The 19,062-nt window shown below is 31.1% G+C and overlaps 2 protein-coding genes across 3 annotated transcripts in view; one reads left to right on the top strand and one right to left on the bottom strand.

The window, feature by feature from the left end:
- Positions 1-1,379, bottom strand: part of Dpp10 (Dipeptidyl peptidase 10) — a 139,599-nt gene extending 138,220 nt beyond the window's left edge. Inside the window, exon 1 of the mRNA XM_090116156.1 lies at positions 1,194-1,379. The gene's annotated coding sequence lies outside the window, so the exon portion shown is untranslated. The remainder of the gene's footprint in view (positions 1-1,193) is intronic.
- Positions 1,380-13,364: 11,985 nt separating this feature from the next.
- LOC149897730 (uncharacterized) lies at positions 13,365-18,176 on the top strand. 2 transcript variants are annotated; one of them, XM_090116282.1, is made up of 3 exons: positions 13,365-13,452; positions 13,568-13,725; positions 15,236-18,176. In XM_090116282.1, exons 2-3 carry the CDS (start codon positions 13,612-13,614, stop codon positions 17,225-17,227), a joined length of 2,106 nt encoding a protein of 701 aa, XP_089972408.1. In that variant the 5' UTR covers positions 13,365-13,452; positions 13,568-13,611; the 3' UTR covers positions 17,228-18,176. The 2 variants fall into 2 exon arrangements, with proteins under 2 accessions (XP_089972408.1, XP_089972409.1); XM_090116283.1 differs by lacking the exon at positions 13,365-13,452 and having other exon boundaries at positions 13,481-13,725.
- The last annotated feature ends 886 nt before the right edge of the window (positions 18,177-19,062 follow it).

Genomic DNA, 19,062 nt, shown 5'->3' with positions numbered 1-19,062 from the left:
ATTTTATCCCGGAAAACGTAAATAGCGAAGCCGGGGCGGACCGCTAGTAGATAATAAAATATATTCATCACTAAATCAGAATATTAGCTAACAGAAAATACAAGAATAGCTATAAATATATCAAGATTTGAATCCCTTAAGAAATATTTTATTACCAGAATAATGGCAAAAGAATGTGTTATTTTGTTTTTGTCTTTTAGAAAATGTATATATAGGTACTTTAATAATTTTGAGTTTATTATTTAAAGTTAGAATTTTGTGATCATAATATGGTCAATTACTGATATATTTATTTACTAACTCTAATATTATTACAATTTTATAAACATAGTACATCTTATTAGGCGGCATTATCACTAAGATACTTAACTGGTACTAGAAATAATTAGGTATAGAGCTCTTTTACCTTTTTTGTATCGATATAATATCCTTGACAAGTATTGGCATAAATAGTACATAATTATCGGAATATTAAATTTCATCCGAATCAGTACATCGTTTCGTGTGTGAAAACATAATTCATGGATATTATTTCGTTTATTTATATTAATTATATCATTAAAATATTTATTGTTTAAATTGTATCTATCCACCAAGACTTTTTTCATAATCCCTGTACCGAGTAGACTATTTGTACTAGGAAATCAGCAAAACAAGGATATCGACATTTAACATACAGTAAATTCACAGTAAATTATACATAGACATTTACTATAGAGTTTGCTCTCTAAATAATAGACACAGCAATATGGTAATGGCACTGCATAAATCTTTCGTCCAGCATCACTCGACATTCTTATAAACATGAGTATTGTTTCATTTGTATTCAAAGGCATATCTAGAAAATATAGATATTTTTTCTCGTTAAAATGGTTTTATTTCTCTAGTTTAGGCTTTGAATGTTTATAATAATTATAAAAAAAAATAAGGAGGCATCATATTTTGTATTGACATAATATAAATTAAATATATTTAAATTTAAATTTCGAATTCAATTTATATCCAATCAAACAATAAAATATGTAATTTTTATTCATATAACGCACACTAAAATCGTTAAGATAATTAAACTAAAAGCAATTAAAGCGTAACAGCTGAACAACTCTTCAAAAATTAATTTTTCATTTGAAAGTTGCACCAAAAAGACTCTTCATAAGCAAAAACATTCATAAATTTTAAATGCTGGAACTCACCTGACGCTCTATCAGCGATGCGAACACACTATTTTTAATTAATTCTCTATTTGAGCACTAACCTTTTTTCATTCAATAAAAATATAGATTGTACAACGTTAAAGCTAATGTTTTTCACACGATCGTTCTATAATCGAATAAAATTCGATTGTTTAAAATTGGAATTGGGGGAATATAGTCTCCCGCCCGACGGTTACCGAACGACTGAAACTCTTTGGACTGAAATGTGAAATGGAACGTGCTTGAAACGGGCGGGAGAGCACAGTCTATACTCCCTAAATGTTGCCAGTGTCATAAATGTAATCTCCCTGGCAAATGTTACGGAATAAAGAAATGTGTTGAGTATAGATGCATTCTTTTTTGTATTATTAAATAAATATAAAATGAAATATTTTACATTTACATTTTAATTTAGTTCATTATCTTTCCATTCGTTTAATACTAACTCATTTTATATGTATTGGTTTTTTGGTGCGTTTTTGTAAATAATTAATTTATACCAACTCTATCTTGGAAACCCATATTATATGTGATATTATGTATTTGATAGTTTTGCATATTATTCATTGTTTTCCTTTGTTGAGATCTCTCAATATATAAATGTGTACTTTCATAAAAATTATAATAAACTTATTCAAGTACATTTTACAAAATAATCGACTTCTATTCACTACTTTCATTAGAATTCTCACACGATGAAAGTATATATAATATATTATCAATATAATATGATCATGCACCAAATTATAAAAGGTATATAAGTATAAGCCAAATTTCAAAATTTTACTGTGTGACTGAGTAAAAGTATAAATTTGTATTGCATTTCCAATTATAGTCATGACAAAAACTCCCCACAATCGGGGAGAACTCCCTAAAATTTTTCCCGCGACCCCGAGTCTTTGTGCGGTTCGCAAGCCAACTGTGAACATCACATTTCGCAACTCTGCAACATTTTATCTCTCGCTCCCACCCACATGAGATCATATGTCTATCCCGATCGCATGTTTGAATTAAATTACTAGCGAAATGGATTAAATATTAATTAAGCACGGCTACAAATCTATATTTAAATATTTATAAGGTATTAATGTAAGATTAATGTATAGTGGGTGACAAAAACTTTTTTAGTAATGCATCATCCATAAATATTAATTACGGATCTTTTTGCTGCACAAAATTATATGCAAGTAAAAAACATTATTGTTTTGATCTTGTTTTTGGTGATTATTAAAACAAACTGCACTTTAAAATATGATAACAGAATAATGTTATTTTATAAAGCATGCTAGAAACATCCAGGTAAGCTCAAGATAATAATATATATTATGCTGTGTTAACCATCTCTGTCCAAACTTTCATAATAATGCATTCAACAGTTTTTGAATAAACGTAACATACCTACGTCTTGCTTTAATCTCAGTTTGAGTTTATACGTAAATGACATTGAAATCTATACTAATATTCTAAAGCTGAAGAGTTTGTTTGTTTGAACGCGCAAATCTCAGGAACTACTGGTCCGATTTGAAAAATTATTTCGGTGCTATATAGCCTATTTAGCGAGGCTATAGGTTATAATATATCATTACAGGAGCGGAACCACGCGGGGGAAACCGCGAAGCTCAGCTAGTGTTTAATAATGATATTATGTATACAGTATATGTATATTATAAATGCAAGCGCAACCCATTATATACTAGATATTGTTATGTATAAACCTAAACTTAAATCCTATAAGCTAAGAATAGGCTTATTCGAATAAGGCCTTTCATCGCCGTAATACATAGGTAGGTATAATACAAATGTAACTGCCTCGTTGTTTCATCAAAAGCATTATAGTCTGAAAAGTCGTGTCATATTGTGTTATAAAGTCTTTGTAATACCTTGTTAGCAGCTAGGGTTTGAAATTATACACGAATTATGGTAATCGGCTCACTCCTTATAATACACTAGCGGTCCGCCCCGGCTTCGCCCGTGGTAGGTACCTACATGTTTAAACTATCCTATCTCTCAAGTTGGATCGAACTGCACATGGTGTGCGAATTTTATTATAATCGGTTAAGTGGTTTAGGAGTCCATTGAGGACAAACATTGTGACACGAGATTTATATATACATATTAAGATAAGATTAGTTGACGTCTTCGTGATTATGTATTATGATATTTCATGATATTATAAAGCTTTAATTTGCGCACTTCAAATATGAGCCTAACTATTTTGAAAACGTACCTATATCGTTATAATATGGTTATAATACTTGGTAGGGGTAGTTCAATTATAATAGCAGTATTCAATGTTTCCATGTACTAAATATGAACATACATACATCCAAACATCTATCCATTTATTCTCACAATATCACACATTTATGATATTAGTGCATACTACTAGTCTAAGATCCCACCGCAGGATCAGTGCGCTCATCGGTTTTTTGCTGAAAACCGAATTTTTATGTATATTTATAATTAGGAGAATATATATCGACTAGGTTGCCAGTCAAAATTTGGCCGCAAGCATGTTTAATTAAAATTTTTCTAATCGATTTTTGGGAAAAAAATTCGTTCACTTGTTTTTTGAATAAAATGTAGTCTACATCACGTCAAATGATATAAAAATTCTAAAAAATCACGGTTGCCGCTTTTCACCTGGCCGCAACATCTTGGCAGCCTGGTGCAAACAGGTATGATTTCGATTTATTTTTACGTTCATAACGCACATTTATGAATCATATATCAAATTTAAGCTAATTTTTTTCTATTTATTATCATATATGGTTGCCTAATTAAATCCCGCCGCAAATAAGGGTTGCTGGCTTTTAAAAATTATAAATATAGGATTAGTGCGTTCATCGTTTTTTGCTGAAAACCGAATTTTTATGTATATTTATAATTAGGAGAATATATTTCGACTAGGTTGGCAGTCAAAATTTGGTCGCAAGCATGTTTAATTAAAATTTTTCTAATCGGTTTTTGGGAAAAAAAATCGTTCACTTGTTTTTTGAATAAAATGTAGTCTACATCACGTCAAATGATATAAAAATTCTAAAAAATCACGGTTGCCGCTTTTCACCTGACCGCAACATCTTGGCAGCCTGGTGCAAACAGGTATGATTTCGATTCATTTTTACGTTCATAACGCACATTTATGAATCATATATCAAATTAAAGCTAATTTTTTTATATTTTTTATCATATATGGTTGCCTAATTAAATCCGGCCGCAAATAAGGGTTGCCGGCTGTTAAAGATGTTGAATATTTAAGGTTGTGTGTAAACAAGCTTGCGGCCAAATTTTGACTGGCAACCTAGTCGATATATATTCTCCTAATTATAAATACATATAGTTACATAAAAATTTGGTTTTCAGCAAAAAACCGATGAATGCACTAATCCTTTATTTATAATTTTTATAAGCCAGCAACCCTTATTTGCGGCCGGATTTAATTAGGCAACCATATATGATAATAAATAGAAAAAAAAATAGCTTTAATTTGATATATGATTCATAAATGTGCGTTATGAACGTAAAAATAAATCGAAATCATACCTGTTTGCACCAGGCTGCCAAGATGTTGCGGCCAGGTGAAAAGCGGCAACCGTGATTTTTTAGAATTTTTATATCATTTGACGTGATGTAGACTACATTTTATTCAAAAAACAAGTGAACGAATTTTTTTCCCAAAAATCGATTAGAAAAATTTTAATTAAACATGCTTGCGGCCAAATTTTGACTGGCAACCTAGTCGATATATATTCTCCTAATTATAAATATACATAAAAATTCGGTTTTCAGCAAAAAACCGATGAACGCACTGATCCTGCAGCCGGATCTCGTACTATACCCATAATATCCTAGATGTTAGCACCGGCCATAGGTCGTAAAATGTAGGACTATCCGTGACAACTCCCAAGAATTCAATATTTATTAGGAAGTAGAGTTTATTAGATATATTATTTGGTGAATTTTTCTTATGCGTATTAAAAATTTAAGAGATTGCTCTTAGTAGTAATAATGATACATTGAGACTTAACTACAATTGAGATATTTTGTCTCTTTCTTTGTTTGTTTAAATAGATAAAATCAATAATGGTCCATTGAAAAGTTACATTTGGGGTCGCATTTTTTAGAGGACGCAATTTTATTTTTTTGATGTGTAGGGGGGGTCAGTGTGAAGCTATCACCAAGTTTGTGGGGTCGCCACCCTTGTCCCACGGCCGCCATCTTGAAAATAGCGATTGAAATGGTTTTTACGATATATCACTTAAACTATAATTTATCTGATAATAAAACAATGTTAACATTATTCGTTGCAAATTAAATTCTCTACAACTTAGGTTCAGTAACTTTTTGTCGTAGAACTATAAACAAAAAAGTTATAAGTGAAAATGTTCAGAAATTAGAGATGTTTATATTTTTCAATAAAACTTTTTTTTTATAAGTTTACGAAGAAATTATATCAGACCATTTTTGTAGATTGTTTTTCGTAGAACAACTTTTATTTACAACATTTTTTCATTAAGTAAATAGCTAAGGTTTTACAGCCATCCGAAGTGAGTACTATTTTAAGTACTCTTTACTATACAGAATACGATATATTATGTGTGTACTAATAATAATTTGTCACCAGTAATTATTTTATTTTTGTTATAATAATATTTTTAATAATTAATTTTACAATATTATTAATAATTAATTATTGAATCTTTTCCCCACAACCCAGGAGGTAGAGTCTGGAAGTGCGTTTTTTTTACGTCGAAAAGCAGGGCTGAAATGTTCTGCAGTGTGCTTCCATTGTTGTGGAGTCTGGGAAAAGAGCCAATAGCCAATTTATTATGTATAGTTACTACTGAAAAATAGTACCTACTCACTTCTGATCGCTGTAAAACCTTAGCTATTGACGTAATGAAAAAATGTTGTATATAAAAGTTGTTCTACGAAAAACAATCTACAAAAATGGTCTGATATAATTTCTTCGTAAACTTATAAAAAAAAAGTTTTATTGAAAAATATAAACATCTCTAATTTCTGAACATTTTCACTTATAACTTTTTTATTTATAGTTCTACGACAAAAAGTTACTGAATCAAAGTTGTAGAGAATTTAATTTGCAACAAATAATGTTAACATTGTTTTATTATCAGATAAATAGTTTAAGAGATATATCGTTAAAACCATTTCAACCGCTATTTTCAAGATGGCGGCCATGGGACAAGGGTGGCGACCCCACAAACTTGGTTTTAGCTTCACACTGACCCCCCCTACACATCAAAAAAATAAAATTGCGTCCTCTAAAAAACTCAAGGTCAGGCCTAAAAAATGTAACATTTCAATGGATCATAACGAGATTGACAGGATTTCACAAATTGAAAAAAAGTTAATTCCTGTAAGACAGGCTACTTATATCTTTTGTAACTTTTTTTATTAGGCCAGCGCAGATGAAACCGGGGCTATCGACTAGTACAAAATATGTATGGTACAACGCATTACTGAACATAGTTAAAGGTTGTAATTGACCACCACTTCCTTACTAATTGGGATAAAGTTACAGTAAATGCTATTACACTGAAATATGACCCTACATCAATATTAAGAATTTGATCTTTAACAATAAGAAATTATATCTTCGTTCGCAATACATTGCCTCCTGTGAACTATTTATAAGAAGAATATGTTATCAAAAGGAGCAATGTATACTGAGCAAGTGATAATCGCTTGTCGATTATGTAGGGTCAATTGATGCTCGCACCTGACTATTATAGTCTTATGTAAGACCCTCCGTCCTTACAGAGAGGCGCTATGTCATTTTGCGTTTCATAATTAATTCGTTTAACCGTTTTTAAGGACTTGAGACATATTAATGCATCAAGTATTATCATATAAAGGCATTTATAATAGTATTCTCATATTATAAATGCTCCATATTACGATATCCATAAAGCTCACCTAAGTTCATGCAAGATACACATTTGTCATCTTATATATTACTAGCTTACCGCCCGCGGCTTCGCCCGCTTTGTCTAAAACCTAATAAATTATATACTAAAACCTTCCTATTGAATCACTTTATCTATTTAAAAAAACCGCATAAAAATCCGTTGCGTAGTTTTAAAGATTTAAGCATACAAAGGGACATAGTGACATAGGGACAGAGAAAGCGACTTTGTTTTATACTATGTAGTGATAATGGACCTTATAATTACTCTACATACAGGATAAGTCCTATTTTAATAGCTTTGTTTAATCCCATGTATGAAAAACTATTGAATTTTTAATTAAATTGAATAAATAAAAAAATATAACAGTTTACACCTGTGGTTTACACGAATTAAAGAACGAAAGAAATGTACCTAAATAATTTGAATTTAAAAACAACTAATAAAACAGAGGCGCTATTTTGTTCAATACCATGAACTATGAAGGTATAGGTAGCAGCTATATGTCGCGGAAGAATTCCAACCAATACCCTCGGACCCATCATTAAAGCGGCTCGACGGAACACAGTGGGGTTTTAGTCGGTAAGAATCCGACATAACCCACGGCTACTTCCCCGGGGGCCGTGGGTATCTTTGGAAGATTTCCCCACTATAAAAAAGGTAGCAGCTATATCAGGACTAAGAAATTATATAATCCTATGTGTATATATATTATAACAAGGCAATTTTAATATCATTCCCAACGTTGACAGGGTGAGATTAATGAATTCATTTTCTGACTAAAATACAATTTTTCACGGTCGCTGTGATATTCATCTTTAGCGTTTTTTGCGCCTAGACGAATTTTCATTTTCCCTTTTTAGGTGTTTTCAATTTAAAAAGATACCCGCGCCGATGTAAGCATTTGATGGATTTTATATTGTTTTCTTTTCTTTATTGAAAAGACATCGCTGTGCGCTGCCTAGTCACAACGAAGGGACGTAGACGTAGGAAGAATGGAGTAAACAGATACAAAATCCATTATATATTTTCTTTGTAGCAATATTATTTTCTGACTCTATATTTGATAACATGTAGGTATGATACATGAAATGAGTAGAAATCAAATGTGTATGAGTTGCATTTGAGGCTACAAAAATTTACAATAAATAAATAAATAAATAAATATTATAGGACATTATTACACAAATCGACCTAGTCCCACAGTAAGCTCAATTAAGGCTTGTGTTGTGGGTACTAGGCGACGATAAATATAATATTTAATAAATACATAATTATATAGATAATAACACCCAGACCCAAGAACAAATAATTGAGTTCATCACATAAATATTTGCCCTGACCGGGGATCGAACCCGGGACCGTCGGCTCAGTAGGCAGTTACTTTACCACTGCGCCAACCGCGTCGTCAAAAAACTAATAAAACATATTATAATAACTTTCTGATACGTATGTATATTTAATTTAGTTTTGTTTGATTTGTATGGTCAAAGAAAGAAAGAAGTTAACAACAATATTATTTATTTACAATTAATTTTACACGGAACATAGACATGTCACAACATCTTATCAAAAAAAGAAAATTCGTTTAAATTCAAATTCGTTTATTCAATCAAACTTAACCTAACCTTAGAGCTAAATACATTTAGGTGGTAATTATATAATGATAGGTATATATCAACTAGCTTTCCGCCCGCGGATTCGCCCGCGTTTTCACAGAAAACCCCGCATAGTTCCCTTTCCCGTGGGATTTCCGGGATAAAACCTATCCTATCTCTCAAGTTGGATCGAATTGCACATAGTGTGCGAATTTTATTATAATCGGTTAAGTGGTTTAGGAGTTCATTGAGGACAAACATTGTGACACGAGATTTATATATATTAAGATTTACGGTTCGAGACTATGGCATCTTTGTTAAATTACCGAGTAGGTAACCTGTATTAAAGATATCAGTTAAGAAAACTATGATCAGTAAAAGAAACAATCATGAACAGGTAGATAAATAAACTTTATCCGATCACTCCCTTTACAATCTAACTTTCTACTGGTTAAGTAAATTACTCCCAAGGTTCCGGGAGAGAAAGTAATTAGAACTTTTCTCTATCTACCTTCTACTAGCACAAAATGCATAACCTTATTAAACGTACAGTAAAAAATGTGAAACTGTACTTACCAGTACCTAATAAGAGAACACGGTACGAACTTTTTAACCCCGCTCAAGATGTTTTTACTCTTCATGACCTTATTAATTGTAATAAAAATGATTGAAACTTTATTGACTGTCCTATGTACCTTACAAGAAGATACGATGCTTGATACTTTTCCCTGCTCAAGACTTATTTTACTCAGCATTATTAATTCACAACCTCTCAAAGATAGAGAAGGCCTTTGTACCTTGTTCAAGGCCTATTTTTCTCTACATGACCATAATAAAATAAAAAAAATATTGAAACACTATCCTGTAGTTCACTTTTCCCTTCTAAAAACGTATTTTACTTCCAAAAGCCAACAAATCGTCAGCTTAAAGCCATCTATAGTTACAAAACGTGGCCTATCACGGCAATCAATAGAATAATGGCCCATTGGCACTAATTTGCATATAAATGAGCCTGCATTACTTATCTTAGTGGATGCTTAGCGCTGTTCTCACTTCTCTTGATGATAATCAATACTGGAGCTCAGGCTTTGATCTAATGAAATTTTACGAGCGTTTTTTATACATGCAGGATTTGCAGTTGTAAGAGGTTTTAAAGTGCCCGTCTTCCAGTACCTTAATTATGTATTGTAATAAGCTACGACCAGCTTCTTTGATAGAATTATGTATGTTTATGTATACTACAGATGAAATATTTCTGCATAGATACTAGGTAGATAATAAAGATAGATTTTGTATGTAAAAAGCAATGATAACTTTTACTTATCTATCCATAATTTTCATATCATATTTCTATTGACTCTATGAATATATGAATATAAAAGCCCAGACATATTTATTTGTTTTATTCGATGACTCTAGAATCACAAACATCCCTTTTTCTCAGGACATTATAGCAATAAGCAAATCCGGAGCTCTTCTATAAATATAAAACCAATGGAATAATTTTACATATAAGTGTTAAATGATTCCACAGCCGATATTCAGATGATGGATGCTCTGCGGGGATTATTCAATCAACTTGAAGCAAAGTTACCCCTAGCAATCTTGCCCCTACTACGTGTTTCAATTTAAGTTTCATTACTTAAATGTATTTATTTAATTTATTAAGGTCAGCCAACAGTTATTTACAACAACACAAGCATACAGAAACAAGAACACAAAATAACTATAAATGCAACAGCTACTTAAAGGCTAACACCACATGCAATATATACCAAAAAATTGTAGAGTAGGTACATCAGCCCCCCTAGACAAGTGGTTTTCTATTAGCGTAAAGTTCAATAGAATAGATTATGAATGTATGAGATTGACGTAATCAATCGTTGTCGTCGTCGTAATCAAACGTCAATCTCATACATTCATAATCTATTCTATTGAACTTTACGCTAATAGAAAGCCACTTGTCTAGGGGGGTTGGAATGTCCAACGTTAAGCTTCTACGTGCTGATAGGTAAAACCAGTAGTAGTTACACACTATTTAGTACTATCTGGTATTACAGAATACATCTCCTAATCGATTGAAAATATTCTGATACTGCATTGACTTGCATTGATTCGCTAGATAATGCTGCTTCTGCTGTCAAAAAGCTAAAGTCAAACACATACTCTGTACCTATTCTATAATTTTATAGAGAAAATGCATTTCAAATTATTGAAACGCACTTTTTATGTCTTAGTATACTGTAAAATAAAATAGAATGATATGTATAAGCAGTCAAGTAAAAATAATTTAAAATAAAATAAATATAATAGATATTCTAAGTTTAAAAAGAGCGTTGTCTGTATCATCACAGATACTACCTAGTATAGTATCACTGAAAAAATCACACTAAATTCCAGTTTGTGACTTCAGTTCGAGAACCAATAGTAAAGAGTTTTAAATAAAACGTATGTAAGGAGCGTTCAGGTTGTAGGGTAAGTTGATTTATAGCCGTTCCTCTATATTAAATATATGTAGTTCGATGTTTTGCAGAAATTCTAATAGATAAACCAACTATTGATCAAGGCTTTCTTCTGCCACTAAAAGGATAATGTTTTTAATAGTGTAATACTTTTTTATTTACCTCTTATTTTATTTTATTGCTTATCAGGATAATAAGATATAGATACTCATAATACTTATTATTATTTATTCGTATTATCACCGATCCTTGATACGTGTAGAAACATTCAAATAAATCTTTAAAAATGGGTTAAAGTCGAATTTATGTACATACAAATATACAGCGGAAACAAAAAAGCGCGTTAAATATATTAAGACAACTATAATAATAAACTAACATGTGACAGTGATAACTTAATTTCTTTTAAAACGAACAAACAAAAATTCTCATCGAAATCTTATAAACTGCCTCCTACAAAGCATTCACTGCTATCGCTTCATTTCCGATCCCATGGAAAATTCTTTATTTATCTAAAAGCGGTGAGATATTTTTCATCCTATAGGGTATAACCCTACATTTCGCTGTGGAAGATCCCTACGGACTTTACATATTATTCTATCTTAACTATGTAAGTGTATCTACACCTTTTTATTAACTCAGGCCCCGTAATCACAGACACAATAGAAAATCTATTGTGTCGTGGACCGATCGGGCCGTTCGGGGCTCAATGGGTTAATCAGTATCAGCATTATCATTTCATCGACGATTTTTAAATCACCAAAACTTCATACAATTTACATTCACATAAAAAACTAACAAAGCCAGAATAATAGTTCTCATATTTTCAAATAAAGTAAAAATTATAATATAATTATATAAGCGAATTTATCTTAAAGCTTATAAATGTTTAATGAGATGGTTGATAAATAAATCATCTTAACCCGGCCGATGAAAGATGGGCCAGTTTCCGTTGGACCAAGAGCTTAAATTATGACCGCCCACGCAGTATAGGGTTGCCACTATTCAATTATAAAATATCTTCAGCATGTTGCCCCTTAAATATTTATTTCGTTGCTTAATATTTGTTGTTATAGCGGCAATATTCAGTCATCTTTGAAATTTTCAAATGTATAACTACCACGGTTTATGAAATATAACTTGGTGACCGACATACCGACAGACAGCTAAGCCCCAGTAATACGGTCCTGTCTTAGCCATTTGATACAGAATCATTAAAACAGGTAAATCAATTTAGATACCACTGACCACGCTTGCTGAATAAATTGCGTTTAAAATAGTCGAGTAGCATCTCGCAAATTACCAAAATAATATTGAAACATTATTATGTTTTCTTCTTAAATTAAAAAGTGGCTACCCTATCTAACTTTTAATGCCAAAATTGTACACAAACCTTTTCTGGCTTTGAAACGTTTGCTAAACTTAACTATTTTATTCATGTCTGCCTGCGGCTAGCGCAAACGTCTCACAAAATAATGTTAAAATATCATAATACAAAAATAGTATTGAAATAGGGCGGAGCCGCGGCAGGGAGGAGCTGCTTTATAGGCACTAACTTATGCACTTTGTTTAAGAGCTGGAACTATTATTTAGGTATTGGACTATCAAATAATTAATAACCCAATACAACTTAATATTAATATTAATTAATTCTGAAACAAATTCCCAGTAATTTAATCAAAAGATAGCTTAAATCGATAGGTAAGAGAGAGAAAAGATATTGAATGAATAATGAATATATTATTATTTCAAAGTCAAAACTCACTTTTTTTAAGTACCTAATACCTAAAGTTTGTTTTTATAAGGAAGCTTTATGGTTGTAGCAAATTAGGAAAAACCTCAAAAAAGATTAACGACGAACGAAGTCTAATTGTCTATGGCCTTAAATCCAGAGCATCCAGAGTTGATGCACAGAGTTGATGACTGGTTGATGCTCGGGGTTGATGGGATTAAAATTATTTTAAAAACCTTATGTCAAAAATAAATCACAAATTTAAACGAACCTCTTCGTTTTTATTTTAAACTTATATAACTGAAAAACAATTAAATATTCGTCATTTATCTATTTTATGATTATTGTATATTTATTATTTAGGTAAACATTCGTAAAATTGTTTTATATAATCTGTGGCCATGCGAACGCAATGCGAACATGAGACAACTTCATGACAGTTGACACTATTTCCGGTGGAATCTCGTACCGCGTTGTGCAGCCATCTTGCTACGCTCTCTTGTCTATAAATTGCAATAGATCGTCTTTATGGACAAGGTCCGTAGATAATTTTTACTCTTTGGATACCTACGTTTATTTATTGTGGTCTCTGATTATAAGCAAATGACTGTCAAAACAATGGATTCTAAACGAATATATAAATATTTTTCAGATTTTCCTGGCGGAATAGTAATGTACGATACGTTCTAATCAAAAATGGAATCGTGGTCAAATTTATGTCGATGCTGTCTTTCGCCGGACACAACAGTGTCAATATTAGACAACGATGAAAATATTAAAGAAAAGTTTTTGGAAACAACATCTATTGAGGTAAAATGCTCATATTTAAGCTAACCATTGCTTATTACGGTTACTTATTCAATAGCTTACAGTAATAATGGTTAAATATTAATTATGTGATAATTTTCATTAATAATATTCGAGGGATAATGTCAAAATTGACAATGTATCAATTCAACCAGAGTGTGAAAATTAAAATTTTAAAAAGATGTAAATCTTGTATACAGATATAGGCTGATAAAATCATTTGCTTTAGTGGTTTAACAAGTTCACAAGGTAAATAATATATTTAACAACTATGTACATTGTTATGTTTAATACCTAACTAAAAGCCCATTTATATTTTTACAATTTGGAATAACAATCATCATATTCCTCCTATTATCTTACAAAAAGGTCAGGAATATGATCTCCAGTTAAAAATACAAGACCAATATGATTAAACAATCCATTCACTTATTAATATTTTAATTTGTCAACCTTCAAATAACTTAATTCAAATTACATTATACATGATAGACACTAAGAATATTATATATGTTCTCTCTAATAATTAACATAACCTACAATACTTTACTTTTTGTGCGTGGTATATACCGAAATTGATGCAAGGGTATATAATATACTCACATAAATTTCTTGTTAACATACATAATAATAAATACACATTTTGTCTAAACAACACATACACATTATCATCAGGATTACCTTTAACTTATAGGAAATTTGAAATAAGTTGGTCTAGATATATCTGTTTAACTAGATGTTGCTGTTGTGCAAACCTACACTCCCCCTCCCCCCCTATATATCCCCTTGAGAGTAGAATTTATGAAAACTCTGCCAGCAAATTTCACCCCATTTGGTCCAGTATTTTAGGCTATGTATTGATAGATCAGTCAGTCATTCGGTCACCTTTGCATTATGTTTATACGTTGAAAGAAACTTAAAATTTTAATAAAATTATCATACTAATATTATAAATGTGAAAATTTATAAGTATGGATGGATGGATGGATGTTTGTTACTCTTTCATGTAGAAACTACTGAACGGATTTGGATGAAACTTCACAAGTACACAGGTTATATACATACCCCAGAATAACACATTAATTAACATGCTAGAAGTACTTAATTTTAACATGATTCGTCCACACAGCACAGCTAAGATATTTACACACAAACTATGTATAAAAGCCATTTAAAATTATGTCTCATTGATATGAATTAACAAATGATCATTCATATAACTAAGCATAAATTATGATAATAATTGATAGTAAAACAAATTGGTAATTAACTTGCATTAATTAAAACTAATTCTATAGTTAATGTGTTTTTCTGAAAAATTAAATCTTTATTTACTGTACATACATTTCTATTATAATAATGTATTGTTATAGTTTTAACATATAAAAGATATAGGTACAAATTAAATTATATGTAATTTTCTACCATGTTTAAACTAGATGTTACTAAACACAGACAAACAGACTCACATTACCATGTGTATATTAATACAATGAAATACTTTTTATTACAGGTTACAGAAGACGACAGGCTACCCCAAAGGCTGTGCGACTGTTGCTTTACAATAATGAAATCGGCTCATGAATTCAGGGAACAATGTTTAAAAATGGATAATGAATTAAAAACACAACTCAATACCATTCCTGCTGATATAAAAGATGAGTTACTATCACAGATTGAAAAACATATGAATTCCAACCAAAATATGAGTGATGAGGATAAAACAAAGGAATCTATGAAGAAATTGGAATCCATAATTAAAACAGAACCTATGGATGATGATGATTATTATTATGTCTTAGTTATCGATGACCCTAAAGATGGAGATGATAAGAATGATAAGAAACCACTGCCACTTCCAGCTCCTATTAAGAAAGAAGTTGAGCATGAAGAGGTCAATATTTGTATAAATGAAGATTCAAATTCACAGAATGCAGATACAAATGAGTATGTTATACAAAATGATTCCTTGCAGAGCTGTATCGATTCATTCTTAATATCAAACACAAAAGTTTCAGCTAGTGTTCCGGAAACTATTTTAGAAAATGAAGAAGGTCATGAAAATGAAGTTGATTTTGCAAATGCATTGGATATTGTAGACACAAATGAAGACCAACTTATTACAATTGACAATACCAATGATAAAGACAATCCCATTACGGTTACTCTTACAGATGGAGTCAAAGAGTTCAATCCAAGAAATTTAATCAAAATCGTCACTCCATCCGGTCTTGAAAAGACTATTCTACTTAAAAATGACGAAAATGTTAAGTATTTAACAGCAACACAAGAGGAATCGCATGAAAATGACGATAATATGGCACAAGAAGAAATTATATTGTGCGAGGGTGACGATAATTCACAGTTTCAGATATTGAAAGTTGATGGTTCAGAATTTGTTATTGAATATACAGATGAAGGGCAAATAGCGACTGTATTGCAACAAGAGGATGGGACATTCCTCTGTGATTGTGGGGAACAATTTGAAGATCTAGCAGAATTTGAGAAACATCAATACAAACACAACCCAGCAGGTGAACACTTATGTAACCTTTGTGGTAAAGGTTTTGAAACAGCAGAAATATTAACTGGCCATACACTACTCCATAGATCAACAGGACCAGTAGTGTCTTGCCCATTCTGTAACCAAGTTGTGAGACGAAATGCGTTAACCCAACATATAAAATACACTCATAACACCAAGCCTCAGTGTGAGATTTGTCAAAAGACATTTGCTAACCAGAATAACTTAAAACGGCATATGATAATACATAGCGGAATCAAGGAATTCGTCTGTGATATATGCTCGAAACGGTTCAATCAAAAAATAACAATGCAAACACACAGACTGACGCACATCAACTCGACAACTTGTAATCTCTGTGACACAGTGTTTGAAGATAAAGCTGCCTTAACATTGCATAAAGAATCTGACGAATGTACAAGATCGAAAATCAATCGCGTCAAAGAAGAACTAATGAAGACAGTTAGACAAGAAGTAACAACGAATTTGGGAAAACTCTTGGGTTATGCATGTTCCATATGTAAGAAAATGTTCTCGCTAGAATCAGCATTGGACCAGCATATAGAAAAAACGCACATTATAGAGAGGTTGGAGGATAAAAAGGGTAATAAACAAATGAAGAGGTTTGAATGCACAATCTGCGGCAAAAGATGTGCGAGTCAAGCGATGTTGATAATGCATGAGCGAGTTCACACAAACGAGAGGCCGTTCCCTTGCCAATTGTGTTCACTACGGTTTAAAACTAAGACGCACTTAAGAACACATCAATTAACGCATACAAGAGAGAAGAAGTTCGGATGCTCAGTTTGTATGAAGTTCTTTGCGTTAAAAGGAAACTTGGTGGTACATTTACGAACTCACACGGGTGAGAGGCCTTATGTGTGCACAATTTGTGGTGAGGCATTTATCGACTCTAAATATTTGAAAAAACACAAGTTGAGAAAACATTCGATTGACAATATGCCTTGGAATAAGTACTAAATAGGTTTTAGAGAAGGTTGAAGAATATTTTCGAATTATGTTCGGAAATGGAATTTTGTTTCACTAGTAACTAATGTATACAGCGCAAAGCGTATTGTATAGATAAGTAATACTTGTTAGTCGCCAAATTCAGACCTCAAATAAAATGTATAGGTATAGCAATAAATAGTTAATAGAATAAGAGCCGATTTTTCAATGCTTGGATAAAACTTATTCGTCGAATAATGTATAAAACTACCATTTTAAAAACGTATTCTAATTGCCCGTCTTTGACAGTTTACGGGTGACATTTTAATATTATCGTGTAATACTTTATTGGAAGGATAAGTTTTATCCAAGCATTGAAAAATCGGCCCTAAATAGAAGATAGTAATGCTTTAGTTAGATAGACATTTTGACTGACAATTTTGTAGAAAACATGCGAACTTTTTATAAATTTTAATATAAGTATGTACAGAAATATCACAGAATGTTTGTTATTACTAGGATCTTAGTGTTTTAGTTCTATAGTAATAGATGAGGTTTTTAATTGTTTCTTTAAATATATTTGTGCCTGAAGATTCTTCTAATTATTAAGTATTTAAAAAACTTTAAACATAAATTACCAATTTATTTGAACCCAAAATGAAACTAGAATCAGAAGTATTGCATTATTTTGTTTATCCTAAAATAATGAAAAGTTATTAAATTTTTAAACATCTTCCTAATTTTTCTATGAGAAGCAACATAAATAGGTCATTTAGTATATTCTGTGGCGATATTAATATTGTATTTTAAGTAATTTGAATATAAATTGTGTCGAATACCAAAAACCATAATTCTTATAGTTGTTAGAATGTTGAAACAAATATATTTAGGTAGATAGCTGATAATTGATATGTGAGAAAGGAGACGCATGTAAAACTAGGCAGGATTTTTTATACCTGAATTAAAATTTATTTATAATTAAGTACATAATTGTTTTATTTAACCTTCCTTCCCCAATAAATTATTTTATTTCTTTAAGAGTTCAAAATATTTTTATTAGAGTTTGTATGTTTTGTAGGAACGCGCTAATCTCAAGAACGAATGGACCGATGACAAAAATTATTTCCGCGTTAGATATGTATAGACATACCAGTGGCGAATCCAGGCCAGACAGCTAGTTAAATACCCAATTTTTTTTTATAATATTATGCTGCATCGCAAAGATTGCCGGTAACATATGTAGGTATACACGGTAAATTATTAATTATTATTTATTGTACATAATAACTACCATTCTATAAAAGAACACAGTAAATTCGTTTATGTATGTATTATAAGGTTAATTAAAATTAGTTTTACATAAATGCCCTGTCTATTTAAACGAAAATACACAGTTTACTATCGCAAAAAATGATTAACCTAACCATTTTTATATTTACGTTACCATTCAAAAGGTTTCTTCTTCATGTAAAGGTACACCTAACTAAGAATAAGGTCTAATAATGATAAGGTGCTAATGCTTACAAATAACAATGCAATTTGATATTTAAATAGGTACTTGCAAATGCAAATTAAGTGTAAAAGTTTTAGATCTAGATAGTAGAAGTTATATAAAAATCTTATCCCGAAAAAAAACCGCATCATTTCAGGTTTAGTTTCTGTGTTTGAAAGAAGTCGCGAGTAAAGCTTGATAATAAATAAGAAGTGAATAAAAGAGAAGAATACAAGTAATAACAATGAGTTGAAATTGTATAATCTTAGTGCAATAATATTATCAATATTTTATTACATTATTTTATTTTATAAAAAGAGTGATCTCTATTACTTATTTACTTAAAATACATCGATCTTGTGCATTCGTCAGATTC

Source organism: Colias eurytheme, chromosome 25, assembly GCF_061535395.1.
Source record: "Colias eurytheme isolate Ceu_HAF_F1 chromosome 25, ilColEury1 Martin Lab GWU primary, whole genome shotgun sequence".
NCBI classification, from domain to species: Eukaryota; Metazoa; Arthropoda; class Insecta; order Lepidoptera; family Pieridae; genus Colias; species Colias eurytheme.
The sequence above is the reverse complement of the archived record's forward strand: the minus strand, read 5'-3'. Positions and strand labels throughout refer to the sequence as shown.